The 24,741-nt window shown below is 33.7% G+C and overlaps 2 protein-coding genes and 1 pseudogene across 2 annotated transcripts; 1 reads left to right on the forward strand and 2 right to left on the reverse strand.

The window, feature by feature from the left end:
- Positions 1-4,009: 4,009 nt before the first annotated feature.
- On the reverse strand, positions 4,010-11,374 carry LOC129313648 (uridine 5'-monophosphate synthase-like; annotated as a pseudogene).
- LOC129314204 (uncharacterized) lies at positions 10,898-15,887 on the forward strand. Its single transcript, XM_054957563.1, has 4 exons — positions 10,898-11,066; positions 12,807-12,993; positions 14,749-15,073; positions 15,170-15,887. Exons 1-4 carry the CDS (start codon positions 10,898-10,900, stop codon positions 15,548-15,550), a joined length of 1,062 nt encoding a protein of 353 aa, XP_054813538.1. The 3' UTR covers positions 15,551-15,887.
- Positions 15,888-17,132: 1,245 nt separating this feature from the next.
- Positions 17,133-19,048, reverse strand: LOC129312634 (uncharacterized). Its single transcript, XM_054955309.1, has 2 exons — positions 18,881-19,048; positions 17,133-18,371 (listed from the first exon to the last, which is right to left on the reverse strand). The coding sequence occupies exon 2, from the start codon at positions 18,279-18,281 to the stop codon at positions 17,631-17,633; it is 651 nt and encodes a 216-aa protein (XP_054811284.1). The 5' UTR covers positions 18,282-18,371; positions 18,881-19,048; the 3' UTR covers positions 17,133-17,630.
- Between the last annotated feature and the right edge of the window lie 5,693 nt (positions 19,049-24,741).

The raw sequence follows: 24,741 nt of genomic DNA on the forward strand, positions 1-24,741 counted from the left end.
TGTATAAATATCCTTGTAAATCCTTTTTTTTTTATGATGATTGTTTTATTAACTACAATAACTTGATTTTATTGATGATTTATGTCATTAACAAGTAGTGATTGAAATTAATATACAACAAATGTTGTTACTTTTCAAAAACAACTTAATTTCTTAACACCATGTTTGATATGCAAATTTTGAATACAGCAACTCGTGTATGGAGGAAATGAAAATGAGTATGAAAATGAAATATGACCATTGAATCGTATATTTTGAAAGCAAAAATTTTAAAATTTTTTTTTTTACTCTATGCATGCTTGGTTTTAATTAGTGGACTAAGTTCAGAATGCTACATACTAATGAAAGTTCCTTTAGCCTTTGGCACGCCATAGAATATTTAGCTAGTAGGGTGCTTAGGATGAACTAGCCCCATGCAACGGCCAACACACGTGAAATGGAGAGATTGTTATTCGTGAACATAGTATTCACACTTGATTTCATGAGCCTTATGCTTACACTTGTTTTCGTGGCTTCAAGTTACGCTTGTTGATTACTTACTCTTGTGGACTATGAGTTCATACTTATTAGTTATTTACTCTCATAAACTATATGTCCATATTTGTTAATTATTGTGAAAAAGTCTTGTTAAAACGTGAAACTTTTAAAATTATTATTTTTAAATTTATTCTATTAAACAAATTGTTGTTTGGTCATATATGATTTTACATGAAAAATTATGTAATTTAATTGTTTAAGATGAAAGCTGTAGCTTAGAATGTTGAACTTGATTTTTTCATTATCTATAATTCAATATATTTATATACTTAATTATGTTTTCGTATATGATTGTTTAAGAATAAAAATAAAATGATGAATAAAATGAGTTTTAATATGTTAATGGTTTGTTTATTGGATTCATAAATGTTCTCTTCCTTCATTTTTATAATCTCAATTGAAATGCTAATCACTAAAAAATTGTCTTTGGTCTCAGATATTAAATTTGATCCTACCCCTTCTACTGATTATTGAGGGGCATAATTGTTTTCGAAAAGGTGGAAGTATATATTGACAATTTATTTTAATGTAATTATGTATTATATTATACAATTATAATTTAATATTCATGTATACCATAGTTAGGTCATAGTCTCATTTTATTGTTGTGAAGTCTGTTGGTGTGGAGCTAAGCTCTTTTTTGATTTGGCTGATAGGTTTGTTGTTATAGAAATTTCGAGAGGTCTTAATTATAGAAAAGACTGCCAAAATTTCTACAAAATGGTTAAGACTTTACGAATCTTAAATTTAGATTTAAATTATATATTATTATCTTAAATTAATTTTTTGATTAATTAAGGCTTATGAAATGTGAGTCTATCTCAGATTCCATGCTAGTCACACCCTCAGTACTAGAGTGTGACAATTAAATTCTTTTCAATTATCAGTTTAATTTGGCTTCTCAAGTTTATTTTTTATTGATTTGATCCCTTACATTTTCTTAAATTATCATGTTATAGTCCTTTAAATTTTAAAATACAAGTTGATTCTCAAATTAATATAATCTGTAAAGTATATGTTGATAACTTGGTATGTATATGTAGCTAAATGAAAAAAAAAAATAAATTAGCTCTTGGACGATTTTAATTCTTATTAATTTAATTCTTTATGTTGAGTTCTCTTCTTTTGTTTGTTAAAATTTGAGTCTATTCTTTTTCTATCTAAATAATTACATTTCCATTCATTAATCTATAATGTTGCCATCAATATTTTGTTATTCATGTGAACAAATTTTAGTAGGATTACATCTTAAACAATTAGCATCAAACCAATAATTGAAATAAACTTGAGCTGCCATATGAATAAAAATCAAACTTACAAAATTAAATTAATAATTGAGATAAATTTAAAAGCCTAAAAGTTACATTATGGCCTGAGAACAGGCAATGAAAAAATGTTAGGTAACTGTCTCCCTCATATTTTGAAAACACTTTATTTATTTACATGGTTTTGTGGTAAAAGGAGGCCCATCTTTCCAATATTCAAGGGGCAACATCACATGTAATATTTATTAATTACAATTTACAAACATGTCTACTTTAACGAAAAGAAAATACCTATGTCCGGTTTTTGCAAAAGATCAAGATTCTAGAATGCAACATCCAACAAGTATTTATGGCGAGCTTTAAATTAAATAATTGTGGGTAAGTGAAGTGCCTTAAACCATTTGCTTTTCCAAAAGAGCTCACAATTTTAGTTCAAATGGATAAGTTTTGGAATGTCGCCAGACTTTTTTCAAATGCTTGTTAAAAGTTGAGCAGAATGGTGAATTTTAAAAGTTTGTACTGGTTGAAAGAGCTCTCAACTACTTTGGCTCAAACAGATGAGATTTTCAAATGTTGTTGGGCTTTTCAGAATTTTCATTAAAAGTTGAGTTGGATGAAGAGTTTTCACAAGATTCTGAAAGTTTATTTCAATTCAAAGAGCTCGCAGTTTTGCCTCAAACAAATAAATGAATTTTCATATGCCACTAGATTTTTTGAAATGCTCGTCAAAAGTTGAGCTAGATAGTGTGTTCTCACAAGATTCCAGAATTGTATCAAAAGTTCTTTCCTATCAAAAGCGATCCCAATTTTAGCTCAAACAAATGAATTTTTGAAAGTCATTAGACTATTTAGAATTCTCGTTAAATGTTGAGCAAGGTGGTGAGTTTTCACAAGATTTCAGAATTGTTCTGAAATTTCACACCCATCAAAAGAGCCCTCTTTTTTTTTTTTTTGACTCAAACTAATGAATATCACTTCACATTTTGGAATATTTGAATCTTCATTTTTTATATTATGAGGAATTAGTTCCTTTTATTAGACTCAACCCCCATTGATAGTGGTAAGCAAAGTGCCTCCAACTGGTTGGAGCCTTGAACCGTTCAAAAATTTCCAGCCGCATTATTAACCCACGACCTAAGTTTTACTAGTTTCTTTTTTTTTTTTTCCCTGGTGAAGAGTTTTTCTAGCTTTATTTTAGAACAAGCTTACCTTACAACATTAAGATATGCAACTTACTAAACACATCTCAAGTAAATATTTTCTTTTCTATGGTGTTTGATATACGATATCACGGAATCAAACTCGATTATTGTCATCACAAAATGATAATTAAGATAGCTCTCCCATTGAAAAAATTGATACTTGAACACCAGACTTTATGTTTAAATGGATATAGCTCTTAGCTCATCATGCAGTTTCATTATTTCGAAGTTTTTAATTATCATTAATGTCTTTATACTATCCTTGATTATCATTTTTGCTAGTTTTTTTTTTTTTCCAAGTGATGAATCTGAAATGTCATTACCAACACTGGATTCGTTCCATGAATAAAGACAAGAAAGAACCTAGAAAGCTTGGAAAGCTATGCAAGTTTTATAGCTAACAAGTTGCAATAATCTCAGAACAATCATCAAAATTAAGCCAATAATTTTCAAAATGTTATTATAAATAAATTATAGTTATAGATTAAGTTAAATAATTGATGTATGTTACCAACTAAAGTTAGCATGAATGATAAGAACTCTCATTACTTAAACAAGTGATTGAAGATTCAAATTTCAATCCTTGTGTATATAACAATTTAGTTGGAAGAGATCTACCATTCTCTCCTTTGCCTTCTATATCTTAGGGAAGATAATCTCTACTATCAGCAGAGTCTACTCCTTATACTATCAAAAAAAAAAAATATATGTTATCTCTTATGTATATATAATTAAAAATTTATTAATTTGATTAAAACTAACCTGACCATTCAATAGAATCTACTCTTGTGCTATAAAAAAAAATATGCCTGTTATCTCTTATTTTTATATATACATGATTAAAAATTTATTAATTTAATTAAAAACCAATCTTACCGTTGAACCATGAGCCAATATTTTATTAAGCTCAATGACCAATTTAATTTTAAAAAAACTGGTTAAATTCATAGAAGAAGTCTATGGCAAACTAATTAAAGTGAGTTAAGTTCAAGTGCAAAAAAAAGAAATTCAATTCACAATAGTAACCTTCATGCAAGACAAAGTTGTTCCATACAACACACCGAAAAAGAGTTGTTCCGTACAAAATCATGAATTTCTGCTCCCAAGTATGCAGCTCTCGTTTCAACAGAGAGAAAATTACCTCTCAATAAAATTAACGGGAAGCTATCTTTTCAAAAAGTCATCTGCCATCAACTAAACAGAATAAAAGTACTCTCTCTCTCTCACATTTTCCCTTTCCTCAAATCCATTTTTTATGTTCCAATTACGACAGTCTTATTAATGAAATAGAAGAAGTCTCAAGAGCACTTGGCCAAATAAGCTTTCCATCCTTCGAGTCGATATTCATGAGCTGCCTTTGCTGGATTTGCCGCCTTTACGATGCCACGACCCACAATTATTATGTCACTTCCCTTATTATATATCACCTGCAACACCATTTTTTGAGTTGTCCTTTGTCAAGAACGCGTCCTATAATTTGAAGCATGTCTGAATAATGTGACAGATGAAAATATGAATTATAAATAAGGTTAAATGAAAAATTTGCTCCTTAATTATAAATCCAATCTGAGAGCGTCTGAACTCATTTTTAATATAATATTCCCTTCAACTTTTAAAATTGGTAGAATATTGCCCCTATCAATAAACAAATATTAACTTTAGCAATTAGTTGACCAAAAATTACAGAAAAAGACCGGGGCAATTTTCTTGGTCCTTGTTTGTAATTTTGGGTTCTTTTATATAATTTTTTTTCGTTAAACTTTGTCCAAGCACGAACAGATATTTTGCACAGTAAAGTTAAGGGGTATATCCGTGGTTATTTATACATGATTTTTATTGATCTAGAAAAAGTTTATAATCATGTACCAAGAGAAATGCTTTGGAAAACCTTGGAAAAGAAGGGTGGCCAAGTTGCCTATAGTAGAGCTATACAAAATATGCATGGGAGGCAACAACTAGTATAAGAATGTCTAGCAGTGACACAAGATTTTCCTATAACGATTGGACTACATCAAGGATTATTTTTGAATTCTTATTTGTTTAACCTGATCCTAAATATTTTGACTGAGCATATTCAAGAGAGAAGCCCCAAATGTATGCTTTTCACTAATGATATAATTCTTATTACAAAGACAAGAAAAGAGATAAACAGTAAACTTGAGTTATGAAGGAAGTTATTAGAGTTAAAAAGTTTCCACCTGAGTAAAAGTAAGACAGAATATTTGCACTGTAATTTTGATAAGAGATCAGTCAGTAGTAATTTGGAAGTGAAATTAAGAAATTAGATTATATCTCAAGTGAAAGAGTTTAAATATTTTATCCAACATGATAGGGAAATTAATGGGGATATTGCACATAGGATACAAGTTAGATGGTTTAATTAGAGAAATGCTAAAGGAGTTATTTGTGATCATGAGGTACCTAATAAATTTAAGGGAAGTTTTATCAAACTGTTATATGACTAGTTATGTTATATAGTAGTGAATGTTGGACTTTAACAGGACAACAAGAGTATAAAGTTAGAATAACAGAGATGAGAATGTTAAGATGGATGTAGAAATATACATGTAGAGATAAAATCCGAAATGAGTACATATGAGAAAAAGTAGGCATAGAAGCTATTGAGGGAAAAATGATAGAAAATTATTTGAGATAATTTGGATATGTACAAAGAAGACAGCGGGAAGCACAAGTAAAAAAAGTGGAATAGATAGCTTTGAACTTTGAATCCTGTTAAGAGGAGTAGAGGAAGGCCAAAGAAAATACTTTTAGAAGTTGTTGACCGAGACCTCTTAGTTAACAACATTTATAAAAGTTTTGCAAATGATATAGCACAATAACATCATATAATCTATGTAGCCGATCCCAGCTAGTGGGATAAGCTTGCTGTTGCTGTTATTGTTGTAGAGAAATGGCTAGGGTTATAACAATGATTTACATGTGTGAGTGTTGTTATGGATAAAACATTAGGTTGGAAATTTAGTGAGTTTGGGGATTTTGAAGTGTTAGACTTTTTTTTTTTTAATGAAGGATTTGTTAAGGTTGGATATGCTAGAAAAGTGTTTGGGTAATGAGATTATATCAATGGAAGTGTGTTTGGGAGGTTTAACCCTTAGGATTAGGAGAAATTGTTTTGTGAGCCTTGTACTTATGCAAAATATTTATGGTGATGTGTTGATTGATTGTGGATTATGGTGTTTGGAGGGCTCACATGGTTTGAATATTCTAAGCTAAGGATTTGAGATAACCATGATTCAATTTCCTTTGCGCGCTTGCATATTTTGTAAAATAAAATGTGTTGTTTAAATTATGAAAGCTTAATGTATAGGATTGTTGAACTTGTTTAGTGAAGTGGGAATAATTGGAATAGGAATTGATGGCAAAGTGTTATATAAATATGTTCCCATGTGTTTTAAATTGTTTTGACAATAGTTTTATGTTCAGCATGATCATGACCGTGTATATGAATTGTGTTGGGAGAAGTTTATGTGGATTTGTACATGGTGCCACCTGGTATTCCACAACTAAGTGCAAGTGGTAGATGTATAACGACTCAAAGCTATTTTATTATTATGGATTAAGTTAAATAATGTATGTATGTTATCACCAATTAAAGTTAGCGTAAATGATAAAAGTTATCATTACTTAAACAAATGGTTCAAGGTTCAAATTTCAATCCTTGTATATATAGCAATTTAGTTAGGAGAGGTCTACCATTCTCTCCTTCTCCTTCTACTGCCAGCCTAGTCTACTCCTTATACTATTAAAAAAAAATGTATGTTAAGAGTATTTAAGGGTACGTTACAAAGGTGACTGTTCTTTTTTTTTTTTTTGGCTGAGTTAGAAGGGCAAACACTAAAAGCTACAAGCGAAATCAAACACACAATCAGCTTGCATGCCATTAAGCCACAAGGCCATTGACTAAAGGTGACTGTTATTGATGATGCAGATTGTGTTTAGAAATTATTTGTGTTTGGAAAGTATATTATTGTGTTTTGGAAATCATCTTGCGTTTGGAAGGCATGGTATCAACAACAACAACAACAACAACAAGCCTTTATCCCACTAGGTGGGGTCGGCTACATGGATTGCAAGACGCCATTGGAAGGCATGGTATCGTTTCTGGAAAATATATGGTATTTGGAAACATATTGTTTGGAAAGACAAATTGCATTTGGAAACCATGTGGCATTTGGAAAGCTTTATACGAAGAACTACGTTTTTAAATTCCAACTTTGCTAGCTTATGAACCTTAATGTGCGTGCATTGTTGTGAATTGATCATGGGTTCCTAAGACTTTATAGTCTCACTCCATAGTTATTATTTTTCAAGGTAAGGATAAAGGAGAAGCATTTGAGGTTTAGAGCATAGCGGGTTGAGTCTACTATGCCTATTTAGTGTATTTATGTGATTGAATGATGTATACTGCTAATTTAGAGCTTTTTAATATATTGAGCATGTCTAGACTCATTATTTGCATGATTATGACTATTGAAACTTTTTTTATTACAATTATATGTATTTGAATGATTTATGAATGATTTTTAGTCTGTGTTGTTTCGGAATGTTACATAAATTGCATGGGTTCATTTAAGAGTTGGTGTGGATTGAGATCCACCCAATGTGTACGATAGCTTTGGGTTGTGTTATGGGCCTATGTGTTTTGAACAGGGTAAAGTTATATTTGTGTGTAAGCCCAATGGTGTAAATGATCATAATCATGTATTTGTTGGAGCCCAAGGCCATTGGATTAAGGGTGTCATGAGTTTGTGATTTAAAAATTGATTATTTGCGAAATTGTGTTTTAAAAATTGCTTGGGTAACTCCTATTTGTTATAAAATTGTCTCTAAGTATACCACTTGAAAATGTAAGGTATCACACCAATTCCAGACTTAACTCAAGATGATCAACTTCTATTCATGAGTAGCTTAATCGTGTATGAAGATATACATTCTCCAATCCCTATTATAAGACACATCTAACCATCTCACTAGAATCAAGGAGAGATAATTAAGTTATTAAAATTGTCTAATAATAGAATAAAATTCCAATTTTAACCCTATTTAAATGAAAAATTTTCAAATTTCAATACATTCTCTCCCATAGTTAATGAGTTTAAATAGGGATAATATTAAAAAAATATAATTAACATCCCATCAAGTGCCTTATATTAAGGATCAAAGAATCCTTCTAAAAAACATCTTATAATAGAAACTGGAGGGAGTAAAACTAAGAGGCAGATGTGAAACAAAAGGCAGAAACTTACAGAATATGGAGTGCTATATTGCTGCCCTAATGCATCACCACCAATCACCATTTGAACTCCAGGAGTTGCATGAACGAAAGAAGGATTTACCGGTTGCCCTGGCCATGATGCTGGATTGACTGAAATAAAGCCAATCACAAAATCCGAATGATCCTCGGCAATTCTCAATGCTGCTGCTGTATAATCTCCTGTGGCAAGGTTACCGGCTGAACTCATTTCAGCAAGCAACAACAAACCCCGACCCCGAGGCAAACCCTGAGTATAATTCAGCATATGTTAGACTATCTTTTGAGGTCTTTCTGTAGAGAAAATGATTTCATAACAAGTATTACTGACCTTCAATTTCAATCCATCAACAATTCCAGGACCAGAAATAATGTGAGCATTTACTATATCAGCCCACTCCAATATGTGATAAATCCCCCTTCAAACATCAGAATATATCGATGTCACAAAACAGAAAAAACAAATGGAAGTGAAATGAAAAGGTGTCCAGACTAAGGTCAAAGTGTCACCCTTCATATTGCAAAGTAACCGTGTTACCAATGTCAGCAAATTTACGATCCTCAAAGACTAAGAAATTATGTTTCTCTGCAATCTTTGTTAGAATATAGAATAGGTTAGGAAAACATAGGGAAGAAATATGAGTGCTTCCTTGAATCCTATCACATGATGCTCATATTCACTTACACTCTTACTTACCATAGGTAATGAGCAGAACATAAAATAACGCATTGCTGGACATAGACAATAACTCATCAGATTTCTCAAAATCTATCTGACATGATGCACCCTAATCATATATAGAACTCTCATCAAAGAAAATAGGAAATAAACACAATTCCTTTAATGAATGCTAACAAACCCACTATAGTCTGGCAAAATATGCAAACAATACAAATGCATTATCAATTTACCGTGCGAAGCTTAGAACCAAACTCAGGAGTAAAATCTGGAAAAATATCCACATGAGTTTTCAGCAAGCAAATCTCAGGCCCAACCTAATAGGAGAATGCCACAGAAAAATTAGTTAAAAGAGAGTTAGCAGGACATTAATTTTAACCACAAACTAGCTTTTGAATAGAGAGGCATGACTCTTTCAACGCTCAAGTTCCAACTTTTTTTCATTTAGAAACCCCTAACTTTTCAGCATATATAAGAAATCAAGCCACATGGAAGCCTCTAGAATTAGTTAAAAAGAAAATTGAAAAAAAAAAAATCAATACAAAAGTTAGGCTGAAAGTGAAGACCTAATCTTTGTTTGTTCAAAGGATTTCTCTCTACTACTATCAGTCAGGAAACATCTTCCAAAACAAATACCAAGTTTTCACCTTTTCTGCAATTTCAAGCAATTCAGCTGCAGTTCCAACATCTGCAGCCAAACAAAGATTACTCTCCTTCTCAGCCATTATCTCGAACAACCTCTTTCCACTTGGATTCTTAGACAACTTTGCCCTTTCCCTAAATGACAAAGCCTTGACCCTCTTAGGCTTCCCTAACTTTGCCAATGCAGCAACCCTCTGATTCTCTTCCAAGAATTTCATAACAATCTCCACCATATCCCTCTCGAGCTTTCCCTTTTCCCTCAAAATGTTCACCATTTCAATCAACTTAACAATTGAATGCAGCCTGATCCCATTCTCCTCCAAATTCTCTCTCCCACCTTGTTCTCTATCAATCAAAACAACAGCATCGCTAACCTTCAACCCTGCAGCACGTAGGGGTGCAGCAGTTTCCAATACTGAAGTTCCACTGGTAACTAAATCCTCAATGATTAAGCAACTTTGTCCAGCCTTGAAATCACCCTCAATAGCTTTAGCAGTGCCGTAGTCCTTGATTTCCTTGCGACGCATGACCATGGGAATATTCTGTGTGACTGAGACACAGGTGGCAATGGGTAAAGCAGTGTAAGGGACACCACATACAAGGTCAAAGGAAGAGGAAGAGACAGAGGATATCAGTGTTTGGGAGACTTGGCGGAGAAGGGGAAGGGTATGATATAATGAGCCGGAGGTCTAGATATATTGGTGAGGAAATGCCAGATTTTAGCTTGAAGTTGCCGAATTTGACAGCTGAGATCTCGTGGAGATTAAGAACTAGGGACTCCATCAACAATGGTGCTGACATTCCCTCACAGATAGTGTGTGTTCTTCAGAGAGTGTTACAAGAATTGGTCAAGATCTAATTTTGAGACTGCCTCTGTCATTTAGTGGACAATACCATCAGCCAAATAACATTTCAGAAATATAGATATAAGCGCAAAGAATGTACAAGTTCTTATCCTGAAACCTTAAGCATGAGAATTGGAACTAATAACATAAACTTCATCATACTATTCTCATATTATGGAAGCAAACAATTCCTGACTTCATCACATACACCACAAAAAATAGTATACATTCCTAAACATAGCTGACAAAACCAAATATAAACCAAATAACATTGTAGATTCCAAATTTCTGACATTTCATCGTCAAAATTAACTAAACCAGAGCTCAGCCACAATGCAGCAACCCATAAAAACTTTGAAGCTAAAATAAAACTAGACTATATTATCATGAAAGCAATTAGTGGTTAGAACAAAGGGTATGATAGCATTGAGACGTGTGTATGGGTGGGTGTGTGGATGCAGGATTCATCTACTACAATCTCAAAATTGGGTCATGACACAAAACAGAGTCTGACTCAAGAAGATGACAATGTCCGCAGAAGAAAGGTGAGCTCTAACGGCAATTCTCACAGAAGAAGACTGGAAAACGGCAATGTTCAGCGGGGGAGGAACCAGAGAGTGCAGAGTGTGCTATACCGGGAAAGGGCGCGAAAAAGCGTGAAGAGATAAAAGGGCGTAACCCCAAAAGAAAATAAGAGAAACCCACCCGTTGGTTAGTCGCCACCGGAATGCTATCGACGGTGTAGGCGTCGGAGAGGAGAGGAAAGGAAAGTGAAGCTTCCAGTGGGAACCGGCAAATTCTTATGTATGCCGTTAGCCTGCTTCGGGCCGCACTAGATTATAAAGTAAGCAACTTTCCTGTTGTTTGAGTGACAAGGTCGCGTGTCGTGTTCCGGCAACAACACCATTTGTTCCGGTTTTGTGCGACTCATGTTAGCCTATATTAGATGCACGAGTATCTAGGTTAACATAGAGCAATAATAATAACGATGTTAATGTTAATATTTAAATATTTATATTCAAATGATATAGCATGTTTCCTGGAAAAAAAAATTATTCAAATGCACTATTAATTATTATTTATTAGGACGTAAAAAAGTGTACTGATATTAATAAATAATAATAGAGAGATCATATCCTTCCTAAAGATATGATGAAATTACTCAACACATATTGATAAAAAAGAATTACTCTACATATACTGAATTTTAACATTTATATTTCCTTTTTATAAATTACATTTAATCAATATTATCTTATATAAGTTATTCATCATTATTCTTTAATTATTATTTTTTGTTTTGTATATTTAGAATATTTTCCAACCAACAGCTAATAAATAATTTCTTTCAAGGTATAAAGATAAATTGAGTTTTTCTTCTTCTTTTTTCCGACAACGTGTGTACTTTTTACACGCATGGTTAAGAACTTAAGATTGAACCTCTAACATCATAATTAAGAGACCCAATTATCCGCCTATTTTATCGAAGTTTATTGGTGTCAATCATGAGGTTGAAATAGCCATAACTTTTTAGTATTAGATCAAAACCTCTTCCACAATACGTATAAACCAAGAACTATGTATTTGTATTATTAGGTTCATTTGCAGAGGAAGAAACGATGGGTTTACAAAAATGGTTTTTTAATTTCTAGTCCGTCATACGCAAAGAGAGAGATGGCTGCATCTTCTGAGCTCTCTTTTTAAATAGTTATGAGGCATTAATCACAATTGGGTTACTAACAAACAAACAAAAATCATAATTGGGTGGGCGTGGAGTTATGAATCCTATTCAATAATTGAAAAAATAAATAGCATAACTCATAATTTATTAATAGTATAGCTTTTTAATAAAACAAATATAACTTTTTTAAGTCTTCCGTATTTGTTCTTCTATTAAAAACAATTATATTCAAGCCTATCCTAGCAAGAATTCAACCCTCAGTATATCATATTATGAGGTGTAAATGACGTTTCTTCAGCTAATGAAATTGAAATCTTACTGAATTAATATCGATAAATGATGCTTTTTTATTTTGGTGAAGAATGAATTCATTCTCAAAAGAATACTATAAAACAAAAGCCCATGTCTAATCAATAAAAGTTACTCTAAATGATAAGTGACTCAATTTCATTAAAGCTCTGTTTGGTTAGAAGTAAATGGAGGGGAGGGGAGAGACTTCATTTTTCTCATTTGGTTCAAAATTTTTAGAGGGGAAGGGAGCCAATCCCTCCCCTTATTTGGCTCCCTCCAAATTGGTATTTTTTGGAGGGAGAGTTAAATTTGTTGACTAATTTACTCTCATTATTTTTATAAAATTACGATATTACCCTTGGAACACAATCACACTGTATGTCTGGCATAAGTTCGGTCTGGCTTTCTTTTTCTTGCAGAAGCTCGGTCTGTCTCGTCCTCATGGGTCTTCTTCTCGCTTTCTCGGAGCTCTCGGTCTGTCGGAGCTCTCGCCGTGCGTCTGGTCTGCCGTGTTCGAAGCCCCGCTGTGCGTCGTCCCGTCAGGTCCTCCTCTTCGAAGCTCTCACCGTGCATTCTCAGGTCAGATTCTTCCTCGCATTTGCTCGGTCTATCTTTTCTTTGAATCGTTCTTCGTCCTGGTTTTCTGCTTCGTTCTTCCTCGATCTGTTTGATTTGTGTTCTGAGATCTGTGGTTGTTCTGTTTTCTTCGTCCCGTCAGATGCGTGGCTTTGTTCTTTGTTCTGTTTTCTTCGTGTCTTTGAAGTAGTTCCCAATTCTGGATGAAATTAGGTATTGTTCCACTGAAATTGTTATCATTTATCCTACTGCAATGCACCACAATATGAAATTCATCAGAAAATACTATCATTATTTATTTTATAAGAACGCTATGAAAAAAAGTAACCAAGAGCATACAAATCTGTCAAATTCTTTAATTGCGAAAATGATACTGGTAAGGGTCCTGAAAATTTATTGGATGACAAAACCCTGAAATGAGAACAATGCCACTATAATCCATTAGAATGGAGTTTTAGATCTTCAAATATATTCCAATAAACACGAGAATTATAGGGAAAATAAGTCAAAAGTGTTGCCTTACAGAGTTTGCAGGTTAATCAGATTTCCAAGCTCAGGAGGAATAAGACCAGAAAATTGGTTTGTTTCAAGGCTCCTAATGGGAAATATGTTAGACGCCTTCAATTATTCGGACGCTGAATTGAAGGCTGTGGAAAATGTGCAGCATAGACTACTTTGTTAGTCCCCCTCTCTATATTATAAGATCGGTACTGTAATAAAGCCGTAATTATGTGTTAATTCAAGAGCACCAAATTTTAGTAACAAAAAACAAAGTGGCCAGGACAGCTGGATGAGCCTAAACATCTGATGTGTTTTGCCCCATTATGGTTTATTACTTTTGTTTTTAGCCATGGATCTTAATCATGTTTTGGCACCAATATGGAAGAGGTCATGAGACTAACAAAGCAAGTAATGTAAATACTATTTGAAAGAAAGAGAATATATATATATATATATTATTGATGTTATTGACCCCTTGCAATTACAACTGTTTGCTTGTATAGATTTGAGAGATTGAATTTTAAGGATGTTGATTGAATTTTACAACTGTTTCCCTGAAGTGTCCAGACAAGAATTATGCAGACGGTAAGATAACCAACCAGCGGGAGCATTGGGAATTTGGGATCAAGTCCTAGGAATAACTGGTCAAAGAAAAACAGCTATGGCAAAACTTACACTCACGACTTACCAAAACATATTATAAACAAAATAGGTTCGGATGGAGTCATGAAAATATCAAAGAATTATAATTTAGAAAGCTGTGACTGTGCAATTGGTTGATTCATTGAATTATTTTTTATTGGCTGTTCAGTAATTGAGCTTTAATGGTGTTTTAGATGCGATATTGCATTGAATATTGCTGGTTCTTTTGCTTCTGTCTGGAGAGTGCTAAGTTTGGGGTCTGTAAAGTCACATAAATCTTGTTTTCTGCTCGTACTATATATGATCATTGTTTTTTGCTGATGAATTTTGATTGTTTTGAAGTTTGGGATCATTGTTTTCTTTTGCTTCATTGAATATTGCATTGAATTTTGATTTTCTCAATAAGTTAGAATCTATTATATTATTATAGACATTTAAATATGTTGTATTATTACATTGACTTATATTGAGTTTAATTGAGGTTTGATCAGATATTGAAATTTGTTGTCTTATTGACTGTTATTTGCTTTATATTATTTGTTTAGTTTGCCATTAAAATTTAATTAGCTTTTCATATTGAGATTGGTATTATGTGATTATATTATTATGTGATAGGATGGCGCCAAACAATAATAAGGAAATTGTGAACTGGACAAGATTAATGGATGATGCCCTCGTTAATGCTTTCATGAATGAATATAATGAGGGTCACAAAGTTAATGGCACTTTTACAACTACAGCTTATGATAACATATGTAAATATTTGAGTGCTTTATTCGGCAAACAAATTGACAAGGAAAAGGTGAAAAATCGATGGAAGACTTTAAAGAGAAACTTTTCAGATGTTTATGACATTTTCAACAATTTGAGTGGGTTCGCTTGGAATCCAATAACTCAAGTATGGGATGCTGAGCCTGAAGTTTGGGATGCATTAATTGAGGTAAATTTCTTACATATGCATTGATTATATTATTCTTTAAAAATGAAAAAGTGCGCATTTGCAATTGAATTGCTTTTGTAATTTCACTTGTTTCAGGCTAAACCTAAAGCAGCATTATGGAGAACTACTTCTTTTCCAAACTATGAAAAAATGATGATCTTATATGGAACAGATAGAGCTAATGGAGATGAGAATGAGACAGCCCGTGAGTGGAGAAAGAGACGTCGTTCTCAAGAAGAAGTCACTGAAACCGTCAATGACATTAACAATATTGTCTCACAAAATAGAGCCACAATTAATGTTGAGCTTGATGGACAAGAAAATTCACCGGGACAAGAAAACTTACCTGACCAAGAGCACTCACCCACTATTAATAGTGCATGTAGTAAGAAGACAAAGAGTGTGTCTAAGGAGGAGGAGGCTAGTCTAAATGAGTTGACGGGAACAGTGTTAGCTGTGGCTGAGACAATTCAATAAGGAAATGTAATGATAGGACAAAGTTTCAAGAAGGTACCACAATTGTCAGGTGAAGAAATTTGGAAAATGCTTGAAGAGTGTGGGATTGATGCTGCAAGATTACCTGACATATATTGGTTTCTTATGACTGATAATGATAGGCTTAGAGCAGCAACTCAATGTCCAGCACCAGTATGGAAGGATGTGATAATGAGGATGTTTTATAGTTCTAATTAGATGATGACTTTTATTGATAATTTTTGTATATTTTATTAGCTAGATGTCAAAATGTGGTTCTTAAGCATGATCAATATATTAGATGCTATTGCCCAATATATTTTGTTATTAATGACGACAATTGTTGCTCAATTGTTATTAAGGACTAACATTGTTTTGTGCAATTATTGAGGGTATAAAATCATTAGTTTTATTAATTTTTTTCATAAAGTATTGTTTAATATTTAGATTAATTTACTAATAAAATTATTTAATTTATTTATTTGGGGTGAAGAAGTAAAAAAAAATTTGACAAGATTAGGGTAACTTTAAAAAAAAATTATACAATTTGAGTTTATATGTAAAATAAATTTGTGTGATAAAATGTTAAAAAAATATATTATTGTACACGAGTATAATGATAATTTAATTATTACCTTCCCTCCCCTCTCACCTTAAATCAAACAAAGGATCATTAAAAACCCCTCCTCTCTCCTTCCTTCTAATCAAACCAAATAAGGTATCTTAAAAACCCTTCCCTCTCCTCCATCCTCTCCCCTCAAACCAAACATAACCTAAGGGTCTGTTTGATTCAAAGGGAAGGGAGGGGAGGAGAGGAAAGGGAGGGGGGCTCCCCCCTAATTTGGGAGGGGGGGAGGTTTTGGAGGGAAGAGGCTCCCCTCCACCTAACCAAAGGAGCCCCCTCCCCTCTCCCCCAATCAAACACACCCTTAAGCAAAGTCTCGAATTTAAGTTGTGTATGTAAAAAATTTTTATTGAGAGACTCATCCACCATAGTTAGATGTGCCACCCGGGTTGAATTCAGATTAGTTAGGACGAAGCTCTGGATATCGGATGGGCAACCAAAAAGACAAACCCCGTGTCCAAGAATTCAGAGTACAACGCGACTAAGATTCAAACGAATGTAAGAAGTGGGCCTATTCAGCAAAAGCCGATGAAGTTCATTGCGCTGAGAGTGTGGTTCATATATATATATTTGGCGAGAGTTTAAACTCCAACCTAATATATATATATATATATATATATATAACAATTTAATTGAGAAAAATCTACCCATTATGTATATTTTTGTTGAGAGAACCTACTCTTTGTACTTAACAAAAAAGTAACAAAAAAGAAAAAAAGACACCTTTTATTTGCCCACCAATTTTAACCAAATTACCTAGTGAAGTATTGATTATTTTGATATCTTAATTATGATTCACCTCCCGAGTTATTACTGCCATTTCAAATTCAAATTCGTTGGTCAATGAAAGTTCAGAGTCTGCAACAGTGTTATTATGCTGAGAAAGTTTGAAACACAGTACTGTTGCGGGCTATAAATTCTAGCCAGAGACAATCAGGATCCCATAACGGTTCAGACAGATGGCAGACACAAACACATCTGAAACCAGCCAACCATCCAAATAAAACAATATGTGCCCAAACAAACAATATTTTACCCCATAAAAGGTAGTATCACTGGGCTGTATCTATTCTATTACATAATGATTAATGAGTAGTCAGAGTAATTGCATGTTTCATCAGAAAGGTCATGGAGAGGATAAAACTCAAAAGCGTAATTCTGAGGTGTTTGAAGGATCTCCATAAGTCATCAATAATGTTATGGTGAGATGTAAAAATGTCAACGTGATATGTTTTCATTAGAAAGAGCTTTCCGAAATCTTGTTCTAATGAATTATATTCTCGAATGGCTGAACTATCAAATTCCAGCTCAAATTCATAAATGAGCACAAACAAAGAAGCAGCCACTGGTTAAATCTGTCAAACTAATAGCATCCTTGTGAAAACTTCAGGAAATGTGGGGGTAATGAAAAACACATTTCAATAGCTCTCCAAGAAGACAATGTGCATTGGTTTACCTTCATTCCATGACAACCTTGGCACCAAGAGCTTTCATTTTCTCCATTATCTGTTCTCCTTCTTCCTTAGAAACTCCTTTCTTTATAATGGATGGTGTTTTTTCCACTAAATCCTTCGCTTCCTTCAAACCCAAAGCTGTAAAACCCCTGACTTCTTTGATGATTTTAATTTTTGATGCTGGCTCATAGGATTCCAATTTTAACTCAAATACTGTCTTCTCTTGCTTCTTCTCCTCTTTGGCTGCAGTAGGTGCTTTCATTGCCATTCCAGCCAAATTAGCAGCAGCTCCAGGTTTCATATATCCCACAGTAGGCATCTCCTTCAGTCCCATTTTCTTCATCAGAATGGGGCCCAATTCTGCGGATTCAGCTAGTGTTAGAGATGCCAATTCATCGACAAGCCTGAAAACTCTATCTGATGGAGGACTTTGATGCTCGGCAGGATCAAATGTTGCAGGATCAAAGTCAGCTGGGAGCCTTCTTTGGTCAATTTCCACTTCCTCTACATCCTCTTCCTCTTTCCTTGCAGCTTGACCAAAATATCTCGAAGGGACATTCAAATTACTCAGATTAAGCCCTATTACAGTCAACCCCAGAGATTGTCTATATGACCCATTGGGTATATGACTCCTTAATCTTAATAGCAAGCTCATTCTAAGCTAGTAGGATTGTTATCTGTCTCAAAATGTCAAATCAGACCACTAAAGCATACATTGGGAACTCTTATTCCAGCAAGCAAACACCTGAAAGGACCAGAAAACAGAACATCAATACATATCATTTAGTCTTGAGTTAACAGATAGTTTATTAGAATCCAGAGTAGATCAGGAAATTAAACCTTAAAATTACAGAACTTGATAGACTACAAATTATAAAATGGAAAAGGGAAAAGAACACCCAATAAGAAACCCCAAAACATCCTGAAGTGATGGAATCCAGCTCAGGCACATGATCCAATTCCAATCACATAATGCCGCGAAAACCTCATGTTACAATTCAACCCAAAAAGGAGGGGGGCACCGCAAATGATAATGTAACTAGATCCTTAGATACAAATACCCTAGTTAGTCACTCATAATCATAAGTCACAATCTTCACTGGCTAAAAGACAAAACCACGCCCAGAAAATTCGAACACTTTCACCGAAAATCGAAATCCTCCAAATGTGCAGGGACTGGATGTATCGGATCATGCATCATCCTCCAAAACATTTGATTTTAAAGACAAAGAAAAGCAGACAGTTGACTCTTACCTGGAGAACGCGCCGGAGAGATCGGCAGCCACCGTGGACGATGGCCGTTGAGTTGCCTCCGTCGAAAGCACCAGAGCACAGATGAAATTTCCCTTGCGGGCGAGCAGCTCCAAGGGGTTTAGCGTTCTGCGGATTACCCTATCAGGGTTATTATTATTCCAATAGGGAATAGATTATCCGATTTTCAGCTCAAACATTAGTTCATATACCAAGCAACCAAATTTGTTGACCTCACTCTAGTTTTATAGAAAAGTAAACTAAAATGATTTAAATTTTATTGTAATTGTAATTATATGGATGGATGAATTTATTATTTTAAAAGTATATATTTCTGTTTACATTTAATTTTCTACTGAGAGTCTGAGATAGTACTTTTTAAAAAAGTTGTCATATTCAATTGTGTGTGTTGGTTAATGAAAGTCATTTTAGTTTAAAATATTAGGTCTTGTAGCAAAAAATAATTAGGTATTGTAAATAAAAAATATATATTTAATAAGCATACAACTTATACTAATAAAAAAATGGATTCAAATCCTCGCATGCTATTGATATAAAAATAGTATTCATCAATAATCAATAACTTATAAATATTTCTATAACCTTTCATTAAATCAAAATAGTTAATTATTATAATTTTATGACTTATTAAAACCTTTGTCTGTTAAAAAATCGGGGAAATACACACGGAATAAAACTACACTATATCTTCACAACCATTAGGGACCATTTAGTTTAATTGCAAGACCTGAGAATGATGACTCAGCTTACATTACCAATCAATGTGTTTGGTTGCTCTTTGATACGGTGATGGTGTTTACCATCGTAATGAATATTGCCATAAATTTGGTAATCCATAATCATAGCTTTCACTCTATGAATCCACAATACAATATTTTAAAATGTCATATTTACCCTCTAATTTAATACATCCTCTCTAGAATCACTCATCTTCATCCTTCTCTACCATCTTCTTCATGGTATTCATCTCCATTGAATAAAATTGATGTTTTTAGGGTTTCTTCACATTTGTTTTCTTCATTGCTACCATTTTTTTTTATTTGGAACCTTTATGGCTATTTCAATGGTGATAAGGAAGTTGATCCAATAAGGATGGTTGTAAGATGAATCATTCTGTGTCTTCCCCTTTTTGCTTGATCTTTGGAGAAGTAGGGTTGAGGAAGGAGGAGGGAATGACAACGATGATAGGTTATTGCCAATGTTGGAGGAAGAAACTAGAGAGTAAAGGGAGTGTTTGCCCTCCCCTTTCATCAAGGGTAACTCCCTCAACGTAACTTAGTGATGCTAATGATACCCACTTCTTCATTGAGTAGGAAAGGTTGTGAGATCGATCCTCAAGTCAACCATTAGGAAGGTTTAGGGAAGGTATACCACCATGCACCCCTATATGAGTAAATAGACTCGAAAGGATCTTACTCTCCATTCTACCCAAAAATAGGGGAGTTACCCTTGATGAAGGGGGAGGGTGAACAAGGAGAATGACAAGAAGAAGAAATGAGGGAAGAGGGTTTTTAAGGGCATTTTTGTCCTTTCATTTTTTTATTTGTATTTAAGTAGATATAAAAATAATCTTGATTTTATGATTACAGTCACTAACATGGGAATTGAGAGAAGTTGTATCACTACTTTATGAGCATCAACGCTGTGGGACGAAATCTTTTCCCCTCCACCCCCATTTTGAAAAAGTATTTAGTAGCTGAAGCAAGCTTAGGAATCTAAAACATGACATCCAACTTTCAGCATGGAATGTGCTAATGCTTCTAATGATACAAGAATTACAAAGAAAGGAGTACAATATGATGCCTCAACAATAATCATTACTCACAACCTATTAGCAAGATGAGATAATTCATCATTAACCTGTGAAAATGGGTTAAGTTGATTTGAAAACAGTTCATGCATCTCAAAAGAGAATCGATACCCTCACCCTTCTGTCCTTCCTCTTTTCTATAAAATCTCCTTCACTATTCACCGATTAACTCCAAACCTCAAGTAATTAAGAGATTATCTCAAAGTAAGAATGACAAGTTTCTAAAATTTAAACAAATAGGACCCTAAGTTTTTAATATTTAAAACATCCCCAAAAGATCTTTACAAACTGAATATCAGACTCCATTTTTATATGTGGAAGCATGGGATCACAAAAAGAATCAGTGCATTTACTTAAAATTAGAAAAGAGTGAAATAGTCAAGAAAATGAGGCCTGTGCCCCAACTCATGAGCCTTTGTGCCATACGCCGCAACACATTGTACTCTTTTTGACAGCAAAAATATACTATCACTTGACAGCAACTGAGGCAATTTTTAATGGTAATCTATACACAGCCTCATACTTCTATCTTTCTTTTTCACAAATAGCACTGGCAAACCCCACAGTGATATACTTAGTCTAATGAACTCTTTTTCTAACAATTTTTCTAATCGCTTCTTTAACTCATCTAGTTTAGATGGAGCCATGCAGTATGGAGCCTTAGAGATATGCTCAATATCGGGTACTAGGTTAATTGAAAACTCAATCTCTCTTTCTAGATATGCTCAATATCAGGTATTAGGTTAATTGAAAACTCAATCTCTCTTTCTGGTGGTAATCCTGACATCTCATCAATAAATACCTCAGGAAATTCATTCACAACCCTAATCTTATCCAAAGCACCATCATAAATCCCATGCATTAAAGAAAACACTAAAACATCTGACACCTTTCACGGTTTGACTTCTTCACTTGAAGAGCAAATAGAAGTTTTGGCATATTAAGGTTTATTACTAAAACAGTGTCTTCAGGAATTATAGGAGTTGTAGTATACATTAGCAAGAAAACTATCTTCTTATCATAGTCTAGTGTCACTCCATTAATGACAACCAATCTATCCGAATAATTACATCAATTCCTAATATGGGCAAAAAAATCAAATCAACTAATGTAATCTTATCCCTAAATTTCAACTCAACTTTCAGACATGTACAATTAGTTTTCACAAATACACCAATCGGTATAGATATATTCATCAAAACAGGCATCTCAATCACAAGCAGTTTCAACTTTTCCACACACTCATCAAATATAAAAGAGTGAGTGGCACCAGAATCAAATGAAGCAATAATTTTAGTACCACAAAGAGAAATAGTACCTTTAATGAGCTTTGGCGAAGCTTCAACTTCTTCTTTAGACATAGTGAAAACACGACCAGGAATGGCAGACCTTTGGTCAAGTGCACTAGCATTCTCTATGCAATGTTGCATTATGTGGCAAGTCTTGTGGCATATGAAGCATGTCCAGCACTCCTATTATGGTATTTCTCATACTTGTTATACTATGGTGATCTCATAAGTCCAGCAATAGTAAGTGTGGAGTCCTACCTTGAAATCTAGTTTTGACCTCCCCTATTCCTAAGTGCATTGCCCTTGGACTGGGATCCTTTGGATTGAAATTCCTTTTGAAAATGCTTCTTAGCACCCTTGGCACTAAACCCTCAAGATGATTCAGAATTGAAATCGATCTTCTTACTCACACCACTGGTAGGACCCATATATGAAGAGAAACAACCCTAGCTATCTCACTTCTTATCATCAACTACTCGATCTCTTCTAGCAATGGCTCTAAACTTATTACACATCACCTCAAAAGAGGTAATCTCAAAGGTTGCCAACTACCTGCTATATGCAAGCTGCATCTTGTTTAAGAATTATTTGGCCTTCCACTCTTTATCGTCATAATGCCTCAAATAAGTGAAATACTTTGATAGCTCATTAAACTTGGCAATGGACTCCTTCTAGTTTATATTGCCTTGCTAAAGTAGGTGGAACTCAGATTCCTTCTTTGCCCAGAAAATAGATGGGAAGTAGTAAGCAAAGAATCTTCTTTTAAACTCCTTCCACGTGAATAAAGAGCCATCAGCTAACTTCACACCCTCCTACCATTGTTTGGCAACATCCTCTAACATAAAAGTGGCTAAGAAAATCTGTTGCTCTGTTGTGCATGTTATCATCGAGAAGATAGTCTCCAACCAGTCAATCCATTTCTCCCAAACCCTATCCTCCATGTAACCGTTAAAGTGAGGAGGATTTAGTCTCGTGAATCTCTTAAGTGCATAATTAATGGAGCCCTCATGCTTGTTCTCAATTGGCCTCATTATACGTGCTAGCATCTTTGGTGCACTCTCCTCATAGTGCTTATCATCTTCGTGCCCTTACACTTCCTCATGTATCTCTACACGCTTCTTCTTCTCATTGTTCCCTCCAACTTTCTCAACCGTTCCACTATGTAATGACTCTCAATTTTAAATTGCACAGAATTTTCTTCCAATAGATATTTTAGTTAAATAAATTTTATAGTAAGTAGAAATTGATAGTTTAGAGGAACTTATACAAAAAACTTTTTTGAGGATCCAAAGTTTAAATTTTTCTTAACAAAAATTTGGTTTTAAATTATAGAAAATTTTGTACTTTTTTGATAATATTTTTGTGATTTTTTTTGTGATTTCTCATGCTCTTTCTTATAATTTTTCCATAAACTTCTTGAATCAAATTTTAACTCTGCGTGTGAAATAAAAACAGAGCATTCCTTTCATTTTTTTCCTCAATGCCATTACTTTCCTTTGGTTCTTTATCATCGGTCAATTCCTTTGGCTTTTCTTGTTGCTTTCCTTTGGTTGTTGTCAATCTGTGCCTTCATTGCTGTTGGATTTTCCTCCGTTCTTCTCTCCGTTTACGTTCGTCAGCTATTGTGGTTCTGGGTTGCTTTATTCTCTTCCCCTACCATCGCCTTCAGATCGGTACAAACGTGAGGTGAGTGGTCTTCAACTTCTTCTGTTGCTGTTGCGTTTCTGTAGCTCGAAGAATTTTTATCGTCGGATTTTCTCTCTGATTTGCTGTTCGTTGTTGTTGCTGCTTGGTGGCTGACGATGTGCTGTGTTTAGTTTCTATCTGTTCTTCCTCCTCAACTGATTGGCATCACGTGTGTGTGTGTGTGTGATATTCATCCTTCCCTCCCTTTTCAGCTAAGGGTGTTGTGGGAGTGATAGTTATAAGCTGAAATTCTTCTCTATTTTTGTTGAAAATTTCTGCCTTCACTCTTCTGGGTTGCTGTTATGATTAGATTGAGGAATTTAAATTGTTGATTAGTTGATGTTATGCATTATTTGTTGGAAATTGATGAAGTTGTTGGGATTACTTGATTGTTTATTTCATAATTTTGTCAATAATAAATACTGTCAAGGTATTTGTAAAAATGCTTGAAAAGAGAAATTGGTAAAGATGAGATTGTTTAATTTTTATATTAGAACCTTGAGAAGTTATTTAGGCTAACTGAGAAAGTATATGTTTTCACATAAATTGTGAAGTTGATTTACCTATTGAAATTGTATAGTACCTAAAAGGAAGTTATTAAACTAAGTGATAATCAAGATTTTGTTGAGCTTGGAATAAGAGTTATGTTAATGATGGTGGTTGAATGTTCCCTAGTGTTGTTGACTATTTGATAGAAGTTGTTGAAAGGTTAGTAAAGATTTAAGAGATTAATGTGAAATTTTAGGATTTAGCAATGATTTTGAATGTTAGTTTTGTTTGTTTATTATAAGAAAGAAAATTTATAATGACATAAAATGTGTTAGTTTATATACTAAATTTATTTAGGGCATCATTAGAGTAAGCAAGAAATTGAGCGAGTCTAACTATAAAATTTTTAAAAATAAATTAGGTGAGTGGGTCGTGTCACAAATAATTTCTTGCAAAGTATTTATATAATTTCTTTACTTAAATTTTAAATTTTGATATTATTCTTTTATAAGTTGTATAAACATTCCTATCAATTTTATTTTTATGACTTATGTTACAAATAAGAATTG

Source organism: Prosopis cineraria, unplaced genomic scaffold (genome assembly GCF_029017545.1).
Source record: "Prosopis cineraria cultivar Desert tree isolate PC_DT_omini unplaced genomic scaffold, ASM2901754v1 PC6, whole genome shotgun sequence".
NCBI lineage: Eukaryota > Viridiplantae > Streptophyta > Magnoliopsida > Fabales > Fabaceae > Prosopis > Prosopis cineraria.